This window comes from Podarcis liolepis (assembly GCF_965112155.1).
Source record: "Podarcis liolepis genome assembly, chromosome: 13".
In the NCBI taxonomy this organism is placed as follows: domain Eukaryota; kingdom Metazoa; phylum Chordata; class Lepidosauria; order Squamata; family Lacertidae; genus Podarcis; species Podarcis liolepis.
Window position 1 is genome coordinate 48,607,131 of NC_139573.1, and position 20,183 is coordinate 48,627,313.

The 20,183-nt window shown below is 47.3% G+C and overlaps 1 protein-coding gene and 1 long non-coding RNA gene across 2 annotated transcripts in view; one reads left to right on the top strand and one right to left on the bottom strand.

Moving 5' to 3' along the window:
* The window catches only part of LOC310690988, a 162,132-nt gene that overhangs the window by 129,891 nt on the left and 12,058 nt on the right, over window positions 1-20,183 (bottom strand). The gene's annotated exons all lie outside the window — the stretch shown is intronic.
* Window positions 1-20,183, top strand: part of ITGA2B (integrin subunit alpha 2b) — a 48,854-nt gene that overhangs the window by 18,332 nt on the left and 10,339 nt on the right. The window contains 12 exon segments of the mRNA XM_083470509.1: window positions 1,130-1,312; window positions 2,817-2,862; window positions 5,143-5,241; window positions 6,013-6,068; window positions 7,269-7,420; window positions 11,304-11,429; window positions 12,616-12,683; window positions 13,727-13,874; window positions 15,186-15,269; window positions 15,376-15,455; window positions 17,560-17,640; window positions 19,871-19,976. Of these exon segments, the coding sequence (XP_083326635.1) occupies window positions 1,130-1,312; window positions 2,817-2,862; window positions 5,143-5,241; window positions 6,013-6,068; window positions 7,269-7,420; window positions 11,304-11,429; window positions 12,616-12,683; window positions 13,727-13,874; window positions 15,186-15,269; window positions 15,376-15,455; window positions 17,560-17,640; window positions 19,871-19,976 (1,229 nt within the window).

Below are 20,183 nucleotides of genomic sequence, written 5' to 3' on the forward strand. Positions count from 1 at the left end.
GACGTTTGCCCTCAGCAGGCCCCAGTAGCTGAGGGAGGAGATGGGAGGAGGATAGCAAAATAGGAGAGAGGGAGAGACAGAGAGAGATAATGTGAAGAATGCAAATGAATGTGATTTATAAAAAAAAACTCCTTAAGAGTTGCTGAAATGTATTACTCATAGATACAGTATTACGCATTTTGTGTTTTGATATTGTGATTTTATGTGGCACCGTATTTTTTGCTCTATAAGACGCACTTTTCCCCTCCTAAAAAGTAAGGGGAAATGTATGTGCGTCTTATGGAGCGAATGCAGGCGGGAGGCTCTGCTCAGCGCTCCCTTTAAAGAGCCGCGTGGAGTGTGTGTGCGGCTCTTGGGGGCTTTTTCCCAAGGAGGGAGAAGGGCAGCCCATCAGTCCCTTCTCCCTCCTCGGGGGAAAAGCCCCCAAGAGCCGCACACACGCTCTGCACGCTCTTTAAAGGGAGCGTGGCTCTTGGGGGAGCCTTCATCCCGTTGCCCTGAAGAGGCTTCGCGTGGCTATCCCAGAAACCAGATCCCTCTTGCTGTTCTGGCTTCTGGGATTCAGAATATTTTTTTTCTTGTTTTCCTCCTCCAAAAACTAGGTGCGTCTTGTGGTCTGGTGCGTCTTATAGAGCGAAACATATGGTAATTGCCCAGAGACCAGTTGGGTATAAGGTGGTGTACAAATTTAACAAATAATAATAATAAAATACTAAGGGCATAGATACAAAACCTTGTTCCTACTCACACTTACACATTCCTCATGGAGGCAAGCAAGAAACGTTTTCAGAAGCATTCCAGCCAAGCAAAAATGCTCAAGGAGGGTTAGACAAAGAGACCCAGTGAGCTGTGTTAGAATTCACATCCTCCCCAGAGCCAAATGTGGGAGTACCCAGAAAACCCTCAGGTCCTCCTTCTGGTATTTGAATCCTGCCTTTTCTGGGAGTGTGGGAGACCTTTGCCTTCCCCACCACACAGACGCCTTTTCTGCCTGACCTGTTTCTGCGTCATGGGCTTTTCCTCTGCTTCCCTCCGTTTCCCCGCCATCTTTTCTGACCAAATGGGTGACTTCACCTTATCGATTTGGTTCCGTCGCGTTTACATTCCAACCCATTCTTTCCTTCCACAGACATAGCCATCGGAGCCCCTTTCGCCGGCCAAGATGGAGGTGGCCGTGTTTACATCTACCGAGGGCACCATGAGGGCTTGAGTTCATCGCCAAGCCAGATCCTTGAGAGTCCCTTCTCTGGGCCGGCTGGGTTTGGCTTCGCCATACGCGGGGCTGTGGACATTGATGCAAATGGCTACCCTGGTAACGTACAACGGAAGTAGGCAGCCCCTGGGTTTTAGCACTGCCTGCACAGGCGACGGCCATTTTAGGCATGTCCAACGGACGCGCGATCGCTGGCGCACAGATCCTTTCGGTCCCAGAAGCAGGAGGAATGAGGGTGGGGCACGGCACTTATGTTTGTGGGGGCTGGGAACGGGACCCCTATGCAAATGGGTTGCCGCCTGTATTAAATAAGGGTTTCCATACTTGAACTTTGCCCTGCTCTTTCCCTGCGAAAACCCTCTCTTTAGTATTTAGATCAGAGCAAACATCAATCTGGGTTTCCCGCAGATTTCCATTTGCTCCAATTGAGCTTCAAAGAGCAGCTTTTCACAATAAAAGGTCTAGAGCAAGAAAAAAAGGGGGGGGCTTGGGCACTGAGCTTTAAAACCAAGGACCGTACCTGGAAAGTGTGGATAAGCCCTAACTTGTGAAAGAATTTTGACTCTTCAAAAGGCTATGCCAGATGTCCTGTACCTAGAAGAAAAAAATGAGGCATATAATTACCGTATTTTTGGCCCTATAGGGCGCACCGGCCCATAGGGCGCACCTAGTTTTTTTTGGGGGGGGGATAAAGAAAAAAAATTATTCCCCCCCCCAGGTGCGGGGCTGGGGCTGGGGAAACCTGAGCTTCCCCGGACCCCAGCCCCCAGAACAGGCTGCTATCCGCAAGCCTCCAGAGCCCGGCAGGAACTCCCGCGGGGCTCTCCAGGCTTGCGGATATCTGCCCGAAGCCTGGAGCGCGCTGCTCAGCGCGCCCCAGGCTTCAGGGTGCAGGCTGCTATCTGCAAGCCTAGGGACCCCGGCGGGAACTCCCGCGGGCTCCTAAGGCTTGTGGATAGCTTCCTGAAGCCTGGAGAGCGAGAGGGGTCGGTGCGCACCGACCCCTCTCGCTCTCCAGGCTTCAGCGAAAGCCTGCATTCGCCCCATAGGACGCACACACATTTCCCCTTCATTTTTGGAGGGGGAAAAGTGTGTCCTATAGGGCGAAAAATACGGTATTTGCGTTTATTAATTGCCTTGCCGTTCATGGAATCCGCTGTCATGATACAAAGCTTCTCTTTTATATTTGCTTCTTTCGTTGGGTGATCCTATCTGGATAGCATAACATATATTAGCTGAAAATCGTTTTATTTTTTGAATTAAAAACGTCTAGATTTTGCAAGGGTTGTTTTAATTAGCAGGTGGTGCAAAATTTGCTTGGGTTTTGTAGAACTTAATTCCTAACCGCATCAGTGGAGTGAGCAGAACTGGGAACCCGAGGCAGCTTGGTGAGATGCTGCAACACTGAATCGTAGAATCATGGAATTGTAGAGTTGGAAGGGACCCTGGGGATCATCTAGTCCAACCCCTGCAATGCTGGAATATGCACCTGACCCTTAGAAGGATCAAACCTGCAGCCTTGGCATTATTAGCACCATGCTCTAACCAACTGAGCTATTGGTGGACTGCTAACTTTTTTTGGTTGTCTTGTTCCCCTTCACAGATGTGCTGGTGGGAGCTTTCAGAGCCAGCAAAGTGACTGTGTACAGGTGGGTCGATGGAGCCCCAAGACCAGTGGAACGAGATTTCCCTGGAGACCTTGTTGCCTATAAATGCTCCCCCACCCCTCCCAGTTTAGGCCCCTGCTTTTTGGAGCAACACCCCTGTGCTTCCATTTCAAGCTCTTCAGCCAACCAGCACTGAAAGGGTTAGGAGGGAACCACGATCGTTCCCCTAGTTTGGTAGAGGTGGGGGAAGATGGTTGTCAGAAGAAAGATCTTTAGGCCTGCATCACCCTGAGGATTCACTCCATGCCCTCCTTCGTGTGCCCTCCTCCTCGAGAGGTTCAGAGGGTGGCAACACGAGAACGGGGCCTTCTCTGCAGTGGCTCCCCATCTGTGGAATGCTCTCCCCAGGGAAGTTTGCCTGGCGCCTTCATGATACAGTTGTACCTTGGATCTTAAACTCCTTGGCTCCCAAACAATTCAGCTCCTGAACTATTGAAACCTGGAAGTGAGTGTTCCGGTTTTCAATTTTCTGAAGCTGAATGTCCAGCGCAGCTTCTGTGGCTTCTGATTGGCTGCAGGACACTCCTGCAGCCAATCGTAAGCCATGCCTTGGTTTCCGGGAGTTGAACAGACTCCTGGAACGCATTCTGTTCAAAGACCAAGGTACGACTGTACACCTTTAGGCACAGGCAAAAAAGTTCCTTGTTAACCAGGCCTTTGGTTAATCCGATTTACATCCTATGCCCTTTTAAAATGTGTTTTTGTCTGTGTGGGGGTTATTGGGTTGCTGTTTTTATTTTTATTAGGTATTTTGTGCTTTTATATCTTGATTTTATTCCGTGAATGGCCTTAAAAGACCCCCAGGTGTAGGGAAGTATATAAATTATAATAATAATAATAATAATAATAATGCCTTGACATTTGCAGAAGTGGCCATATTTTATCTACCCTGTGGGCAGAAAGAAGGGGAGTCGGTGACAGTCACTAGCTCATTTTCAGTTGCATATATCAGATGCTGTTGAACTGCAACTCTAATGCTGACAGAGGCTGTTGGGAAATGGAGCCCAACATCTGGAGGGCTAGAGCAGTGACATTTCTCGTAGAGGAACATTTAGGGCCAGGGGTGCCAGCGATTGGTGGGCGGCGGCTCCTCATCACGACATCGCGTGTGTGAGCATCGCGCCTCCCTTCCTAAGTCGGGCAGAAGCTTCCCAGGCTTTGGGAAGGAGGTGACGGGGGAACATTTAGGGGACTAGCCTAGTCCCCCTAGTCTAATAATAATAATAATAATAATAATAATAATAATAATGTATTTATACATCTCCCATCTGGCTGGGAGGCTCCCAACAGAATATTATTAATAATAATAAAGCGGTAAAATATCAAACATTAAAAACTTCCCTAAACAGGGCTGCCTTCAGATGTCTTCTAAAAGTCAGATACAGTGGTGCCTCGGGTTACATACGCTTCAGGTTACAGACTCTGCTAACCCAGAAATAGTGCTTCAGGTTAAGAACTTTGCTTCAGGATGAGAACACAAATCATGTTCCGGCGGCGCTGCGGCAGCAGGAGGCCCCATTAGCTAAAGTGGTGCTTCAGGTTAATAACAGTTTCAGGTTAAGAACAGACCTCCGGAATGAATTAAGTACTTACCCGAGGTACCACTGTAGTTGTTTATTTCCTTGACATCTGATGGGAGGGCGTTCCACAGGGCAGGCGCCACCACTGAGAAGGCCCTCTGTCTGGTTCCCTGTAGCTTCACTTCTCACAGTGAGGGAACCGCCAGAAGGCCCTCAGAGCTGGACCTCAGTGTCCAGGCTGAACAATTGAGGTGGAGACGCTCCTTCAGGTATACTGGGCTGAGGCCTTTTAGGGCTTTAAAGGTCAGCACCAACACTAACTGCACACCACAGAGCTACAGGTTCCTCAGCCCTGTTGTTGCGTACTGAATCCACCTCCTCAGCTGACCAAAGGTTTCCTTCTCCCTTAAATGAGCCACCTCATTCTCGCTTGCTGCCCTATATACATGGCACCATCTCTCAGGAACACCTGTTTGACCAAGCTGGGCATCTAGCAGGCCGCAAGGTGACCGGCTCTTGTGTACAAGGATGCAAGTCAAGTTAGGGTAAGGCAGGCTGGGCTTTGACGTGATAAGGTGTCCTAAGCTCCTTGGAAGCTGTAGATTTTGCAGCACTGAGGTCTCGTGCATTCCTCACCAACACTTTGCCAGTGCTGTTTGACTAAGCAAACGCTCCTGTCACTCTTGGAACTTCCTGCCTGCTTACCCTTGTTCACTAGGTTTTTGTTTTTGGTCCCTCTCAGAGCTCAACCGGTCTTGTTTCTCAAAGCCCAGATGGTCCTGCCAGGTGCGCTGAACCCAGAGGAGAAATTGTGTACGGTAGCAGGAGTACAAGTCAACTGGTGAGCCGGGTGGGAAGGGCATTGAATCTAGATCCTTTTGTAGCCTAGGAGATTCAGGGTCTGTGCTCAAAATCAACGAGACATTTTAAAAACAATCAAGGTATGCCGTTGGTTTTCCTGTTTGCAGGATGTAGTTTGTTTTTGGAAATTGGTTTCGGGGATCTTCTTGGAACCTTAACAAAATGATAATTGAAATTACCCCTCATTTAAAAATCATCTTCTTTGGCGATCACTCGTAGCCGAGTAAGATTGTCTTCCTTAACATGGTTTTAACAACGAGTCCGTAAGTGACTGTGGAGGCCAGTTCTGGATCCACACGTCCTTCCACAGTGGGGACATTGGTTTCCGGGCGGGAGTTGATCAGGGTGTGGATTTGCCAAGCGTGCCTTCCTCTTAGCACGTTTCTCCCTTGCGTCCTGAGTTCGAGCGTCTTCAAAGCCCACGACACCTTTGGTAAAGGCTGTTCTCCAACTGGGTGACTAGTAATAACCATCTTCTCTAAAAAGAAAAAGTTCAGAACATAACTGGGCATGGGTGGGGAGAGGAAATATAGTGTAAGAGGAACCTGTTTAAACCAGCAGAGGGGGAAATCACAAATTACTTATTTCTGGGTCCATCGAAAAAAGTGTAGAGTGTGGCCAGCACACGTTTGCAAACAAACAAGGATCATTCAGGGAGGCAGAGTTGGTCGCCGGCTCCCAGTCAATTGTACACTCATCAGCCACATCATGTGTGAAACAGTCCTCCTTGCCTTCCTTCTCTTCCATGCAGCTTCACAATCCAGATATGTGCCGAAGTTTCAGCAAAGAGGATTCCTCAGAAAGTTGGTGAGTGTTGCCTTGACTGTGGGAAGAGGTGGAGGTCTTGTAGTCAAGCTGCCGCAGTACTGGGGAGGATGAGATTGGCAGAATGGACGAAACTTATAGATAATAGTCATCTTTCTGTCGGAGGCTGGCTTGCCTCTGTTTATGAATGATAGGTTTTACAGAGGTGGAGGCAGTGGTCAGGCAGGATTTCCAGGTTTTTCATTCCTCTTCAAGACATTTCCGGAGAAAATAAAAATCTGCTGCATTCACACAATCGGCAGTAAAGGTGTCTACTATCGCACTAAGAGGGAAGTCACTCATGCTGGTCTGTAAAAATTATTGTTGGGACATAGTCCAGGAATTTGGCTGATGAAGGAGTACAGTTCCTCAATTGCTGCAGCTGCGTGCTTCTGTGGCTACGGTATGTATGCAGCCACCAGTAGCAGTGTGCTAGGAAGTGGATGGAACCCTACAGTGTTTTGCTCCAGACCTCTTGATGTCCAGCGAGTCGGAAAGGTGTTATTTTGCTATCTCTGCTAAGGGTGCAAAATTAGCAGGGGTTGTGTTTGTTTATTTTATTTTCCATTTTTAGATTTATAAACTGCTTAATTTTTTAAAAAAAGGGATCTGAAAGGTGTACACGAGACAGTAAGAAATTATCAGCAATACACGGACGAAATCAGCAAAAATTTAAGAGCAAATGCTAAATTAGATAGGATGGTTTAAATATAAAAACGGTGTTTTAGCAGACCCCTAAAACAATATAGCGGGACGCGGGTGGCGCTGTGAGTTAAACCACAGAGCCTAGGACTTGCCGATCAGAAGGTTGCGGTTCGAATCCCCGCGATGGGGTGAGCTCCCGTTGCTCGGTCCCTGCTCCTGCCAACCTAGCAGTTCGAAAGCACACAAGTGCAAGTAGATAAATAGGTACCGCTCCAGTGGGAAGGTAAACGGCGTTTCTGTGCACTGCTCTGGTTCGACAGAAGCGGCTTAGTCATGCTGGCCACATGACCCGGAAGCTGTACGCCGGCTCCCTCGGCCAATAAAGCGAGATTAGCGCCGCAACCCCAGAGTCGGCCACGACTGGACCTAATGGTCAGGGCTCCCTTTACCTAAAACAATATAACAAGCGTGTCTGCCTAACGTTGCCATTTCTCGCTCTTGATCACCACCCGCTGTGTTTGCTTTCTGCTAATTCCCTCCCCACCACCATTCTGCTAGACCTGAAGGCCGAACTGCAGCTGGACCGCATGAAGCAGAAATACGGGCGACGGGTTTTGCTGCAGCAGACCAGCCAATCGAGCCAAACGTTCCTGCTGAAACTGTCAAGAGAGAAACCCAAAACCTGCCAGGATGTTGATGCCTACCTGCGGGTATGAGACATGGGCAAATCATGGCACTTCATATATTTTGGGAGGTGTACAGGGGGTAGTACAGGAGTAGTACATTTATACTGGACAGCTCTCACCTCGTTCTGCTTTGTTCTGAGAGCCAGTGTAGTGGTTAAGAGCGGTGGACTCGTAATCTGGTGAACTGGGTTCGCTTCCCCGCTCCTCCACATGCAGCTGCTGGGCGACCTTAGGCTAGTAACACTTCTCTGAAGTCTCTCAGCCCCACTCACTTCACAGACTGTTTGTTGTGGGGGGGGGGAGGGAAAGGAGATTGTTGGCCGCTTTGAGACTCCTTTGGGTAGTGATAAAGCGGGATATCAAATCCAAACTCCTCTTCTTCTTGTTCGTTGTTCTGTGACGCTTCCCCCATGTTACGGCCTTCTTGCCATCTGGAGGGGCGCTCTTTGCCCTATAGCGCAACAAGGCAGGACAAAAGAAGAACTGGAACATTTGCGGTATAAAAAGTGACCGGTTTTCAGCAGGAAGTTGTGGGACGTGTGCTAATTGGAAGGGAAGCATGCACTGATTGGGAACTTTGGCAGGCGCAAATAGTATTGAAAGGGAGGTCACGTATAAATGCCCCCATGCCACCATGCGTGCAAATCATCATGAATGCACAACAGGTCTCCCAGAAATGCAGAGGAAGCATAATGAAAGATGCTTCTGAGGACATACAGAGTGCATTGCTCCCCCTCCTCTGTATTGCGAGATCAGCCACAACCTATACCGGCATCCCTGGGACCTGATGGCAAGGTGATCTCAGACCTACCACTTTTTGCAAATCTGGCTTGTGAAACTAAACGGGAACACTCATTGGCTTTTCCTGTTTAGGGAAGCTTTTAATGTTTGATGTATTACAGTATTTTAATTTATATATTTTTTGGAAGCCACCCAGAGTGGCTGGGGAAGCCCAGCCAGATGGGCGGGGTATAAATAATAAATTATTATTATTATTATTATTATTATTATTATTATTATTATTATTTCCTTGTTTTGGGGGCAGGAGATCCTTCCTGAGCATTCTTGCCACCTTTGCTTCCGGCAAGGCTCCTCAAGAAACCCCAGCATCTCTCCCCATCATTGGAGCTCCATCCTTGCACCTGTTACAGTGATGCCTGGGGAAAAGGGGAGGAACTTGGGAGATGGAATGTGTGTGAGTGAGGTCATTGTTCCTGGTGCTGATGCTGGATAAGCATCCTTTGTCAAACTGGCAGCTTTCTAATAGGCTGTTCACCAGTAGGATGCATTAGGTGAGATGAATAATAATAATAATAATAATAATAATAATGATGATGATGATAATAATTTCTTATTTATACCCTGCCCATCTGGCTGAGTTTCCCCAGCCACTCTGGGCGGCTCCCAATCGTGTGTTAAAAACAGTACAGCATTAAATATTAAAAACTTCCCTAAACAGGGCTGCCTTCAGATGGGCAATACCCTTGGCATGGTGGCGTGTAAGAATATGACGTAGTTCTGCAGTTTGAAATTGAGACAGCCAGTTGGAGGGGAGAGAGCAGTGGCTTCAGCTGGGCTAGCAGCCGTCTGGGTGAGTTGCTGGGGTCCAAGCAATTGCTTTGCTGGGATCTGACGTAGGGTAAGTGGCTGTGGTGCCTATCGAAGGAGGCTGCACGCTATACATTCAAAGCACATCCACCCTACCTCAAAGAATTCTGGGAACTGTGGTTTGTTAAGGGTTGCTGGGGTTGTAACTCCCTGAGAGGCAAACTACGGTGCCAAGAATTTTTTGCGGTGGGAAATAAGTTTCAAAGAGTGCTTTAAAGGTATAATGTGAATGTATTTGCCTCCATGGTGTAAATAAATATTGCAAAGACCAGGGCCAGCTCAGGGTGCTTTGCTGCAAATGTGTGCTACCCTGCTGAAGTCAAAGCAAACCCACAGATTACAACCAAACTCTGAAAATCTGGATTTTCTGGGTAAGCATGAAAGGGCCTTAAGGCTGACCAAGTAATTTTTGCTGCAAATTGCAGAAGTGCCTCTTCCTGGCAGGAAAAATGCAACCCTAAGAACTCAAACAACTAGCCATTTGCTGCCCTTTCAAAGCAGCAAGACCAGCCACCTTGAGTCAGTTGTCTCTTATCTAAAGGTAGACTTCACGGTGTGTCCTCAGCTAAAAGGAAACCAGACCCATGTGAAACTGCCGTTCGAAAGACATCTTGGCACCACACACACAAAGCGTGAGAGAGACGGCTGTTTTATGTTGGTTTTTTGTTGCTTCAGATGTTGCCGGAACCAGCCCCACAACTTCTAGGTGAACGTTGGAGAGAAATTTTTAAAACATCCAATTTTTAAAATAAAAAATCCCAAGTGTGTTTTCTTCCAACACACCCACGAAGGAGGGCATCATGCATGCTATCGTTGAGTGTATGCCTGCATATTCAAAGCATCTCACAGACCCTAGGTAGGGATGGCATTCCAGGTCATAGCGATCAACTTACAGATTTGAAAATAAGGGACCAGCAGCCTCGAAAATAAGGGATCAGCAGCCAAAATAAGGGATTTTGCTTAGCTTATACATAAATCCAGCACTGATGGAGCCATGCTGCTTTTGCAGTTATGAAAGAGTTATGAAAGCGATGCATCGGGGGAAATCACTACATTAAGATGCTGCACTGGTTGCAGGGGATGCTAAGCAGCACGTCGGGGCTGCTGTCGTCCTGGTGCGAGGAGTTCCATTGGCCCTTCCCCGCCCGAGAGAGGGGGAGGGAGAGAGACTCTCGCCCATGCCACCTGCAAGCCCGGCATGAGATGGTTGCGGCAGCGCCGCTGAAGCGCCGCCCTTCTGCGTCCCTCCCCATCTCCTCCTCTTCCTCCTCCCTCAGGCCGCCTCCTCAGCCGCCACTGCTGCTGCCGCCTCCGGCTTCCCCTGGCAGCGCGGCGGAAGTCTCGCAAGAGAGGGGCTGCCTGCCCGCCCGCTGCCACCCGTCTCCTCACGACACGCCCCTGAGAGGGAAAAAGGAGAGACGGAGACGCGGCAGCTCGTGCGCATGCTCTCTCTCTCGGCGGAGGACCCTGAGCCACTGCTTCCCTCCCAAGCTGGGCAAGCATGAAACCCGGGAAATTTAAGGGACATCATCAATAAGGGACAGCAGTGGGACACGGCGCTGGGATAAGGGAGTTTCCCGCCAAATAAGGGACAGTTGACAGCTATGTTCCAGGTGTGGCCACTGGCGTTTCCACCTTTTAATTCTGGCAGGTGCCTTGCCGTTTCGATAGTCGTGCGGCATGACACGCAGTAGTTCCAGCGAGCTCCGTTTCTGCATCTGGGCAAACTGCAGAGATGTTATCCCTGTTAATGATAATAAATAATAATAATAATAAATTTTATTTATATCCCGCCCTCCCCAGCCGAAGCCGGGCTCAGGGCGGCTAACAACAATAAAACAGTACAAAAGTACAGCACAAACAACACTCTAAAATCATTCATTATAAAATTAATTCAAATCAAGCCACTGGCAACCATTGGGCCAGAGCTCCGCAAAGATTGCCGAGAGAGGGAGTCAGGCTGTGCCCTGGCCAAAGGCCTGGTGGAACAGCTCTGTCTTGCAGGCCCTGTGGAAAGGTGTCAAGTCCCGCAGGGCCCTGGTCTCTTGTGACAGAGCGTTCCACCAGATCGGAGCCACAGCTGAAAAAGCCCTGGCTCTAGTTGAGGCCAGCCTAACTTCTCTGTGGCCTGGGACCTTCGAGATGTTTTTATTTGAGGACCGTAAGTTTCTCTGTGGGGCATACCAGGAGAGGAGTCTTACCTTTATCTAATGCCGAGCTGTTGCGCTTTGAACAATTGAAGTGAAAAGATGAGCTAGCCTTAGGGGGAATCTCTGAGCCACTTCTCTGCCTCCCACAGGAGGAGGGCGATTTCAAGGACAAACTGAGTCCCATTGTCGTGAGTTTCAACTTCAGTTTGGCATCGGCATCTGCAGACGGGGAGATGAAGCCTGTGCTGTCTGGCCAAACAATGGTCCAGGATCAGGTGAGATGCCTCACCAGCCTCAAAGCTTTGGCATTGTATGACTTTGATTCCACTGTTTTAAAGCCGCTGACTGCTTCTGTGTTTCTTTTGTGTTCTGGTATTTTGATTTCCTTCCTTTGCTTTTTTTTGTAATTTTAAGCCACCCCGGGAGCCTATTGAAGCTGAAATAAGCTAGCAAACAGAATTGCAGAATCGCAGCGATGGAAGGCACCCTGAGGATCATCTAGTCCAACCCTCTGCAATACGCAGCTGCCCCAAATACATAAACAAAATTGTCACTTAGTCAAGTGCTAAAATGCTTAAATTTGAATCGCATCCTCTGAGCCAGAAAACAAGCTTCCTGATCCCAGGAATATGAGCCTGGTTGTGTGTATGAAATTGTAAGGAATTGCCCTTTGCGCATACTCAGGGAGTACTCTCCCTCACAATGCTGAAGACTTGAGTCCGAGCTTTGAAAGCATGATAGCCAGAACCAGGGGAGGTGGGGGTGTGGATATAAGCACTGACATTTATATTTTCTGGATTCCATCCCCCCTAAGCACTCTCAACGGTTAATGCTGTTAGACAATTATAGAGAGATCGAATTGTTTACAGTGGTACCTCGGGTTAAGTACTTAATTTGTTCCGGAGGTCTGTACTTAACCTGAAACTGTTCTTAACCTGAAGCACCACTTTAGCTAATGGGGCCTCCTGCTGCCACTGCGCCACTGCTGCACGATTTCTGTTCTCATCCTGAAGCAAAGTTCTTAACCTGAAGCACCATTTCTGGGTTAGCGGAGTCTGTAACCTGAAGTGTATGTAACCTGAAGCGTATGTAACCCGAGGTACCACTGTATCTGAATGACAGATAACCATGTTGATTTCCCATCTGCACTACAGGGCAATGGGATCCTTCTGCAATCTTTTATGTTGAGCTTGAACACATCACTCCCAACCCACATCAGGGCTCTTCCACACTTCCTTCCTGCCCCATGTTTTCTAGGCGCTTTAAGGCTCTGTATCTGAGCCCTGTTTTCCCCAGTAAAACCCACTCTTTAATGCTGAATTGGAACAAACCATGTTTCAGATTTTCCATGGACTGCTCTTTGTTCTGATTTAGCGGTAAAGAGCAGGAAAAGTGCTGAGGCTCCAGGTTGGGATTGTTCATCACTCAGTCAAAGCTCTGCCTGTTTGTTACATCCCACAGACCCGTATCATTGTGGATTGTGGAGAAGACAACATCTGCATCCCAGACCTCCGACTCTCCGCTCACACGTAAGCACCAACAGCTGTCTCTTCTTGAGTCTCAAGAGTGCTAGTCCTGGTGATCTAACCTGGGGCTGTCGTCCAAAATGAGAAAGTTCAGGGTTCAGATCTCCCTTGAATCTGGAATCCCAGTCCTTTTAATTATAGAAGTGTGGTATGTGAGAGGCTGTAGTGACCCAGGGCAGCGGGAAGGCAAAATGCTCTGGACATTATTTTATTTATTTTATTTATTACATTTATATACTACCTTTATCTTCCAAGGATCTCAAGATGGTGCACATGGTTTTATTTTAAAGGCCCATTTAAAAGACAGAACTGACGGGACCAAATGTATGTCCCTTGGAAGAGAGATCTACAGTTATGGGGCCACCACTGAGAAGGCCCTGTCTCTTGTGCCCACCACTCTAGTTGACCTTAATGGGAAATGGAAGAATAGGAGTTCTGATACTGATCTGAAGGGCTGGGCAGATTTATATGGTGTGATACAAACTACTGCTACATTCACTGTGTTTCATTTTGGGCTCCTTCAAACCTCCTGCTTATTTAGCATTCATCATACTCCTCTTACACAAAGCATGTGCAATGGTTAGACTGTGTCCAGCGAGCAGTCAATTTCGTTTGTCTGCAGGACGGTTATATGACAATGATTTGCTTCACCCTGATTTGCTTGCGTGGCGGTTTGCACATCTTCCTACTCATCGTTCGCTCATCATCCCACACTTCTCAGACCATTTCCCCATCACTTTCCTAACTGCAGAAAGCCTCTCTCTCTGTGTCTGTTTCTGGTGGATTTGCTGCACCAGGCCAAGAGAGTGTTTAATCTGCTTTAACTTTGCAAACCTAAAGATCCCTCCTGCAAGATAGTGACAGCCTGGAGGCACCCGGGGTGAACTGTCACTATTGCTCAGCTGAGACAATAAAATATAACCTGAATCTTGCAGCTCCCTCTTTTTCATACAGTGATTTCCTAATGCACAGCAAAAGGCATTTCTTATAACTTTAGCTCTGTCTCTCTCCCTGCATCCCACCCCTGCTATGCGGTTGTGTCTCAGAAACGAAGGCTCCCTGCTAATTGGGGCAGAGAATGTGCTTCTCCTCCAGACCACGGCGATGAATTCTGGTGAAGGAGCCTATGAGGCAGAGCTGGTGGTGGAGCTGCCACACGGAACTTACTTCCAGACAGCTAACAGCAACGGGCAGGTAAGACCTTTCACTCGTAGCTGGTCCACGCTGCTGAGTTATAGTTGTTGGGAAACTGTGTACGTGCAGTTACTCACACAGAGTCAATTAAGGTTTGGCAGACAGCCAGAAGGCAAGCTGAAGGAGTAAGTCTGCCTGGTGATAACAGAGACATGGAGACAACTCCCTGATTGGTTAAGCTCTCTCAAGGGAGTGATAATTAATGGCCTACTAACTGGAATGTGTTAGTTCAGAGTTCAAAGGTTCAGAGTTCTGTATGTCAGTGTAGGAGTTGTGAGTCGTGTCAGAGAGAGCTAGCTAAAGATATGTGTTCTGTTCCTGTAAATAGTCCACTGTACAGTGGTGCCTCGCAAGGCGAAAAGAATCCGTTCTGTGATTCTCTTCGTCTAGCGGTTTTTTCGTCTTGCGAAGCAAGCCCATTGATGGATTAGCGGATTAGCGCTATTAGCGGCTATTAGCGGCTATTAGCGGCTTTTAGCGGCTTATCAGCTTATCGGATCAGCTGATAAGCGGCTTAGCGGCTTAGAAAAGGGGGGGGGAGGGAAAAAAAACCCGCAGGAACTTGCAATACATTTTCGTCTTGCGAAGCAAGCCCATAGGAGATTCGTTTTGCGAAGCACCTCCAAAACGGAAAACCCTTTCGTCTAGTGAGTTTTCCGTCTTGCGAGGCACCAATGTATATAATAAACACCCAACTACAAGTTCCTGGTTCCTGCTCCGTCTGTCCTGTCTGCAGCCAAGTCGCCAGTTGCTTATGTGGATTCTGCGTGTACTCTGCTAGGTCTGGCTAAGGTCCTGCAACTAGTCAGAAAGTTGCGAAACACCAATATGTTTTGCCACAATAGTCCTTTTGAGCCAAGCCACAAAATACAGCGTACATATTTTCATCTTCTCAGTCACCCCCTTCACAGAAGCGTCCTTAAGATATTATTAAGGTATTTCATATTTCCTCTATTCCTGCAAATTCTGGGGATTCTAGGCTGCCTGGCAGCTTCCTGCTTGCCAAAGCTTATCTCTTTTAACTTTCAAAGAAGGAGGAAAGAGGTCCGAAAGGACAAAGTGGTCCTCTGCAGAATGGTACAGCCCTTTCAGAACTCAAAATTCTGACTGAGCTGGTTAGAAAAGGCTCCAATACCCTTGTTTTGTAGCTCGGCTGTGGTCATGAATATACCAATTGGTGGCCCAGGCCTAATTCTTCTATTTGCAACAATAGGGACACTCTCCAGGTCATTGCCAGCCTTTCATATTGCTCATTCACCTGGCTGACAGTGAAGTCACCTGTGCTCTCTCTCCCTCTCTCTTTCTCTGCAGAAGTTGATTTGCAACACCCGTAAGGAGAACGAGACCCGCTTGGTGGCCTGTGAAATTGGCAACCCCATGAAATCCAACACCACGGTATGTGGCTGATTTCTTAACCAGAGCAGTGCCAAACTCAGGCGTACAGTTTTCTTGGATGCAACAGACATCCAACCTCTCCCCCTGTCTGTCACCTTTCTTCCAGATCCAGGTAGATGTGGAGCTAAGTGTCAGCCAGCTGGAAGAGGCCAGTGATAACATAACTTTGATGCTGCAGCTAAGAAGGTAACAGTCAACGCTGCCCCACTCTCCTGGACCCCTGAAGCCAAGTCCTCATACCAGGAAACTCACAGCCCCATCTGTGGCACAGCCAGCAACCTTCCAGTACTGTATATTGTTTTGGGGTTCTTTTGAAAACCAAACCAATTGAGAAATTTTCTAAATAAATAAGCAGGCACCTTCCCTGTTTAGTTATTCTCCCCCCCCCCCCAAAAAAAAGATATACCGTATTTTTTGCACCATAACACTCATTTTTTCCTCCTAAAAAGTAAGGAGAAGTGTCTGTGTGTGTGATGGAGGGAATGCCTACGGGTGGCATGCCTACGGATTTTCCTCCTCTAAAAACTACGTGCATGTTGTGGTCGGGTGTGTGTTATAGAGCGAAAAATACGGTAATAATAATAATAATAATAATAATAATAATAATTTATTTATACCCCACCCATCTGGCAGGGTATATAAGGGGAGCTGTCTTGTATATATGAAGTTGCCAACTTTTTTCCCAAGTCAGGGCTCCTCCCGTCAGATGTCAAGGAAATAAACAACTATCTGACTTTTAGAAGACATCTGAAGGAAGTTTTAAATGTTTGATGTTATATCGTGTTTTTACTATTCTGCTGGGAGCTGCCAGTCAGATGGGAGGCATACAAATAAAATTGTTGTTTACGGCATGTAATGTAAAATTGAAGTTTACGCCATGTAATGCCTTAAGAGAGAATATTATGAAAATGATATACAGGTGGTACATGACACCAGTCAAGCTTGCAAAAATCTATCATTTGCCCGATAATAAATATTGGAAATGTAAAGAAACTGAAGGTACATTATTTCACCTTTGGTGGACGTGCCCAAGGATTAAGGCTTTCTGGGAGATGATTTATAATGAAATGAAAAAGGTATTTAAATATACCTTTCTGAAGAAACCAGAGGCCTTTCTCCTGGGCATGGTTGGCCAATTGGTGTTAAAGAAGGATAGAACTTTCTTTATGTATGCTACAACAGCAGCAAGGATACTTATTGCAAAATATTGGAAGACACAAGATTTACCCACTCTGGAAGAATGGCAGATGAAGGTGATGGACTACATGGAACTGGCGGAAATGACTGGCAGAATCCGAGACCAGGGAGAAGAGTCGGTGGAAGAAGATTGGAAGAAATTTAAAGATTATCTACAGAAATACTGCAAAATTAATGAATGTTAGAATGATGTTGGATTGAAGTTAAGTGGTTTTTAGCAGCAATATTATAAAGGAATATGTAAAAATGGATTGTTAACAGGTGATAACCTAAAGTTATAATATATTAAGATAAAAGTTTAAGATAAAATCAAAGAGGGAAAGGATTTGCTGAATTAACTAATTGAACTGGAATACAAAAAAGGGAGGTGTGAGGAGGTCAGGGAAACAAGCAAATGAAAGATAAGATATAGAAAGACTGATTTGTTTTTAACTTTTTACTTTGTATTTTTATTTTTGTTTTTTTATTTTTGGTTTTTTTTTACTTTTTTCTCTTATTTTTGTAATATGCTGAAACTTTAATAAATATCTTAAAAAAACCAAAACAAATAAAATTGTTGTTGTTGTTGTTAGCCACCCATCTGACGTGGTTTCCCCAGCCACTCTGGGCAGCTCCCAACAAAATATCAAAAACGCAATAAAACATCAAACATTAAAAAATTCTCTATACAGGGCTGCCTTCAGATGTCTTCTAAAAGTCAGATAGTTGTTTATTTCCTTGACATCTGATGGGAGGGCGTTCCACAGGGCGGGCGCCACTACCAAGAAGGCCCTCTGCCTGGATCCCTGCAACCTCACTTCTCGCAGTGAGGGAGCTGCCTGAAGGCCCTCGGAGTTGGACCTCAGTGTCTGGGCTGAGCGATGGGGGTGGAGACGCTCCTTCAGGTATACAAGGTCAAGGCCGTTTAGGGTTTTAAGGGTCAGCACCAACACTTTAAACTGCTGCAAGGCAGAAAACTACAGGCAGCTTTCCCATATCGCTGCATCTCTGTTCCTCTTCCATATGGAGACTTTTCATGTCCAAAGCCTGGACTCCAGGCTTTGAGAAAACACTCTTGTGGCACTCACTCAGTAACTCCCACCTTCTCCTGCAGCAAGAACAGCAACAACCCCAATAGCGCCGTGGAACAATTGCAGGTGCCGGTCAAGGTTGCTGCAAGAATGGAACTGCTGGGGTGAGTAAATCACATGGATGAGGGGAGATTTGCAGATAGATGGATTTCTCTCTGTATTAGTATTAACGCATATGTGTATATGTTTATATATTGTTGCACGCTTGTATATACAGTGGTGCCTCGCAAGACGAAAAGAATCCGTTCTGTGATTCTCTTCGTCTAGCGGGTTTTTTTGTCTTGCGAAGCAAGCCCATTGAAGGATTAGCGGATTAGTGCTATTAGCGGCTTTTAGGGGCTTTTAGCGGCTTATCTGCTGATCGGATCAGCTAATAAGTGGCTTAGCGGTTTAGGAAAGGGGGGGGGAGGAAAAAAAACCAGCAGGAACTCGCAAGACATTGTCGTCTTGCGAAGCAAGCCCATAGGAGATTCGTTTTGCGAAGCACCTCCAAAACGGAAAACTCTTTCGTCTAGCGAGTTTTCCGTCTTGCGAGGCATTCGTCTTGCGGGGCACCACTGTATGTGTAAATAGACCACATATCATAAGACACCCAGTCTCTGAGTGGTGTGAGATTCCAGGGGTTCCAGGCGCTTACACAGGGACTGTGTTTCCTTTTTGAAAATGAAGCACAGTAGCGCCTGTGGTGTCTTTATGATAGATGGTTTATTTACACATATATTCAACCTGAGCCTACGGTGGAGGGGTTCACAGCATTTCACCCATTGCTGCAATCCTGGATCCAAAAAGAAATCAGACACGGCCATCTGTCCCTCTGCTGAGCTTGCCGTGTTTTACAGACTACAACTATTTTATCTTTCAGCTCATATCCTAAGCAACTGAAATTCTAAAAACAACTCCTTCCAGCTCTAAAACTCTACTTATTGTCTTTCTAACTACAGTGGTGCCTCGCAAGACGAAAAGAATCAGTTCCGCGAGTCTCTTCGTCTTGCGGTTTTTTCGTCTTGCGAAGCAACCCTATTAGCGGCTTAGCGGATTAGCGCTATTAGCAGCTTAGCGGGCTTAGCGGATCAGCTGATAAGCGGTTTAGCAGCTTAGCGGATCAGCTGATAAGCGGCTTAGCGGATCAGCAGTTAAGCGGCTTAGCGGCTTAGGATCAGCTGATAAGCGGCTTAGCGGCTTGGGAAAAGGGGGTGGGAGGAAAAAACCCCGCAGGAACTCGCAAGACATTTTCGTCTTGCGAAGCAAGCCCATAGGAAATTCGTTTTGCGAAGCACCTCCAAAACGGAAAACCCTTTCGTCTAGCTGGTTTTCCGTCTTGCGAGGCATTCGTCTTGCGGGGCACCACTGTACCGGTAATTCTGAGTTGAGGGTGCATTTGTCCTCTGGCAAAGAGACACTCCAATACCAGGCTGGCTCCTGGCTTGCATTTTAACATGCTAAATCCAGTGTCTGGCACCCAGGAATTAGAAGGGGGGTCCGTGCACTCCACAAACTCATAACAGTGTGTGTGTGTGTGTGTGTGTATGTGTACACACAGAGAGAGAGATGCATATATATGTAAACCAGTGGAGACTGACCTATGAGGATAAATGGGGCACTGCCCCACCAACCTCATTTGTCCCCCAGCCAGCCCCCACTTGCCTGCCTTCATATTTACAACCAGACCAGCGATATCAACTTTCTCTTCCTTAGTCTCAGGGCTCCTCCGCACTTCTGCTCGTCTCACCGCTTTCCATTGGGAAAACCCACTCTTTGCTGCTGAATCGGAGCAAACATCCGTCAGGTGTTCTGCGGATTGACATTTGCTCCAATTCAGTGTCAAAGAGTGGGTTTTCCTGGGGAAAGTGGCAGGGCAAACAGAAAACCACTCAGATCTGTGCATAGAAAACATAGGGCAAGCATCAAAACCTCTTGGATTTGTGCTTTCTATGCGCAGGACAAATGTGGACGAGCCCTCAGTGTTGCCCTTGTAGAACTCAACAGGAAGAAAGCCAGGGACAAAACTTGAACGAATTGGCTCTGCCTGTAGTTGGCTCTGGCGCCACCTGCTGTTGGGCTCCTTGTCTTCCACCCAGTGTCCACCAGCTACTACAGAAATACAAAGCCATCCTGATGTGATAACAGTGGGGGGAAAGCTTTCCCACCTGATTCTGCTGGTCCTACAAGGTTGATCCGGCTGCTTTGTCCTTGTGGGCAGGAGCTGTCGGTGGAGTGGAGCTGCTGGGAATATCAGTGGGGAAGGGCATTTTGCTTCAGGAGGAAGCGTATATGTGTCCCATGACAGGGGGGGGGTCACTTTCATCCTTGCTCTCTCCATGCTCTCCTCCCCAGGAGGTCTGCCCCAGATGTCGTTGTGGTCCCACTCGCCTTTGGTGACTATAAGAACACAAGCAAGGACGTAAATGACTACGGACCAAGAGTTGAACATGTTTACCAGGTACAAAGAAACACAGGTTGGAACTGGATGCACAGGGGTGTAGAGACAACACTCCAACCCACCGCGCCCACTCCAATATTCCTCAGATGAAAATAGGGACATATTCTTCATCAGTGTGTCCCTCGACCTTGCCTACCTCCCCTTAGCGACTGGGGCAGAGATGCAGATACAGTGGCTGAACAAAGCAAGCCAGAGTCAAGCGACTGT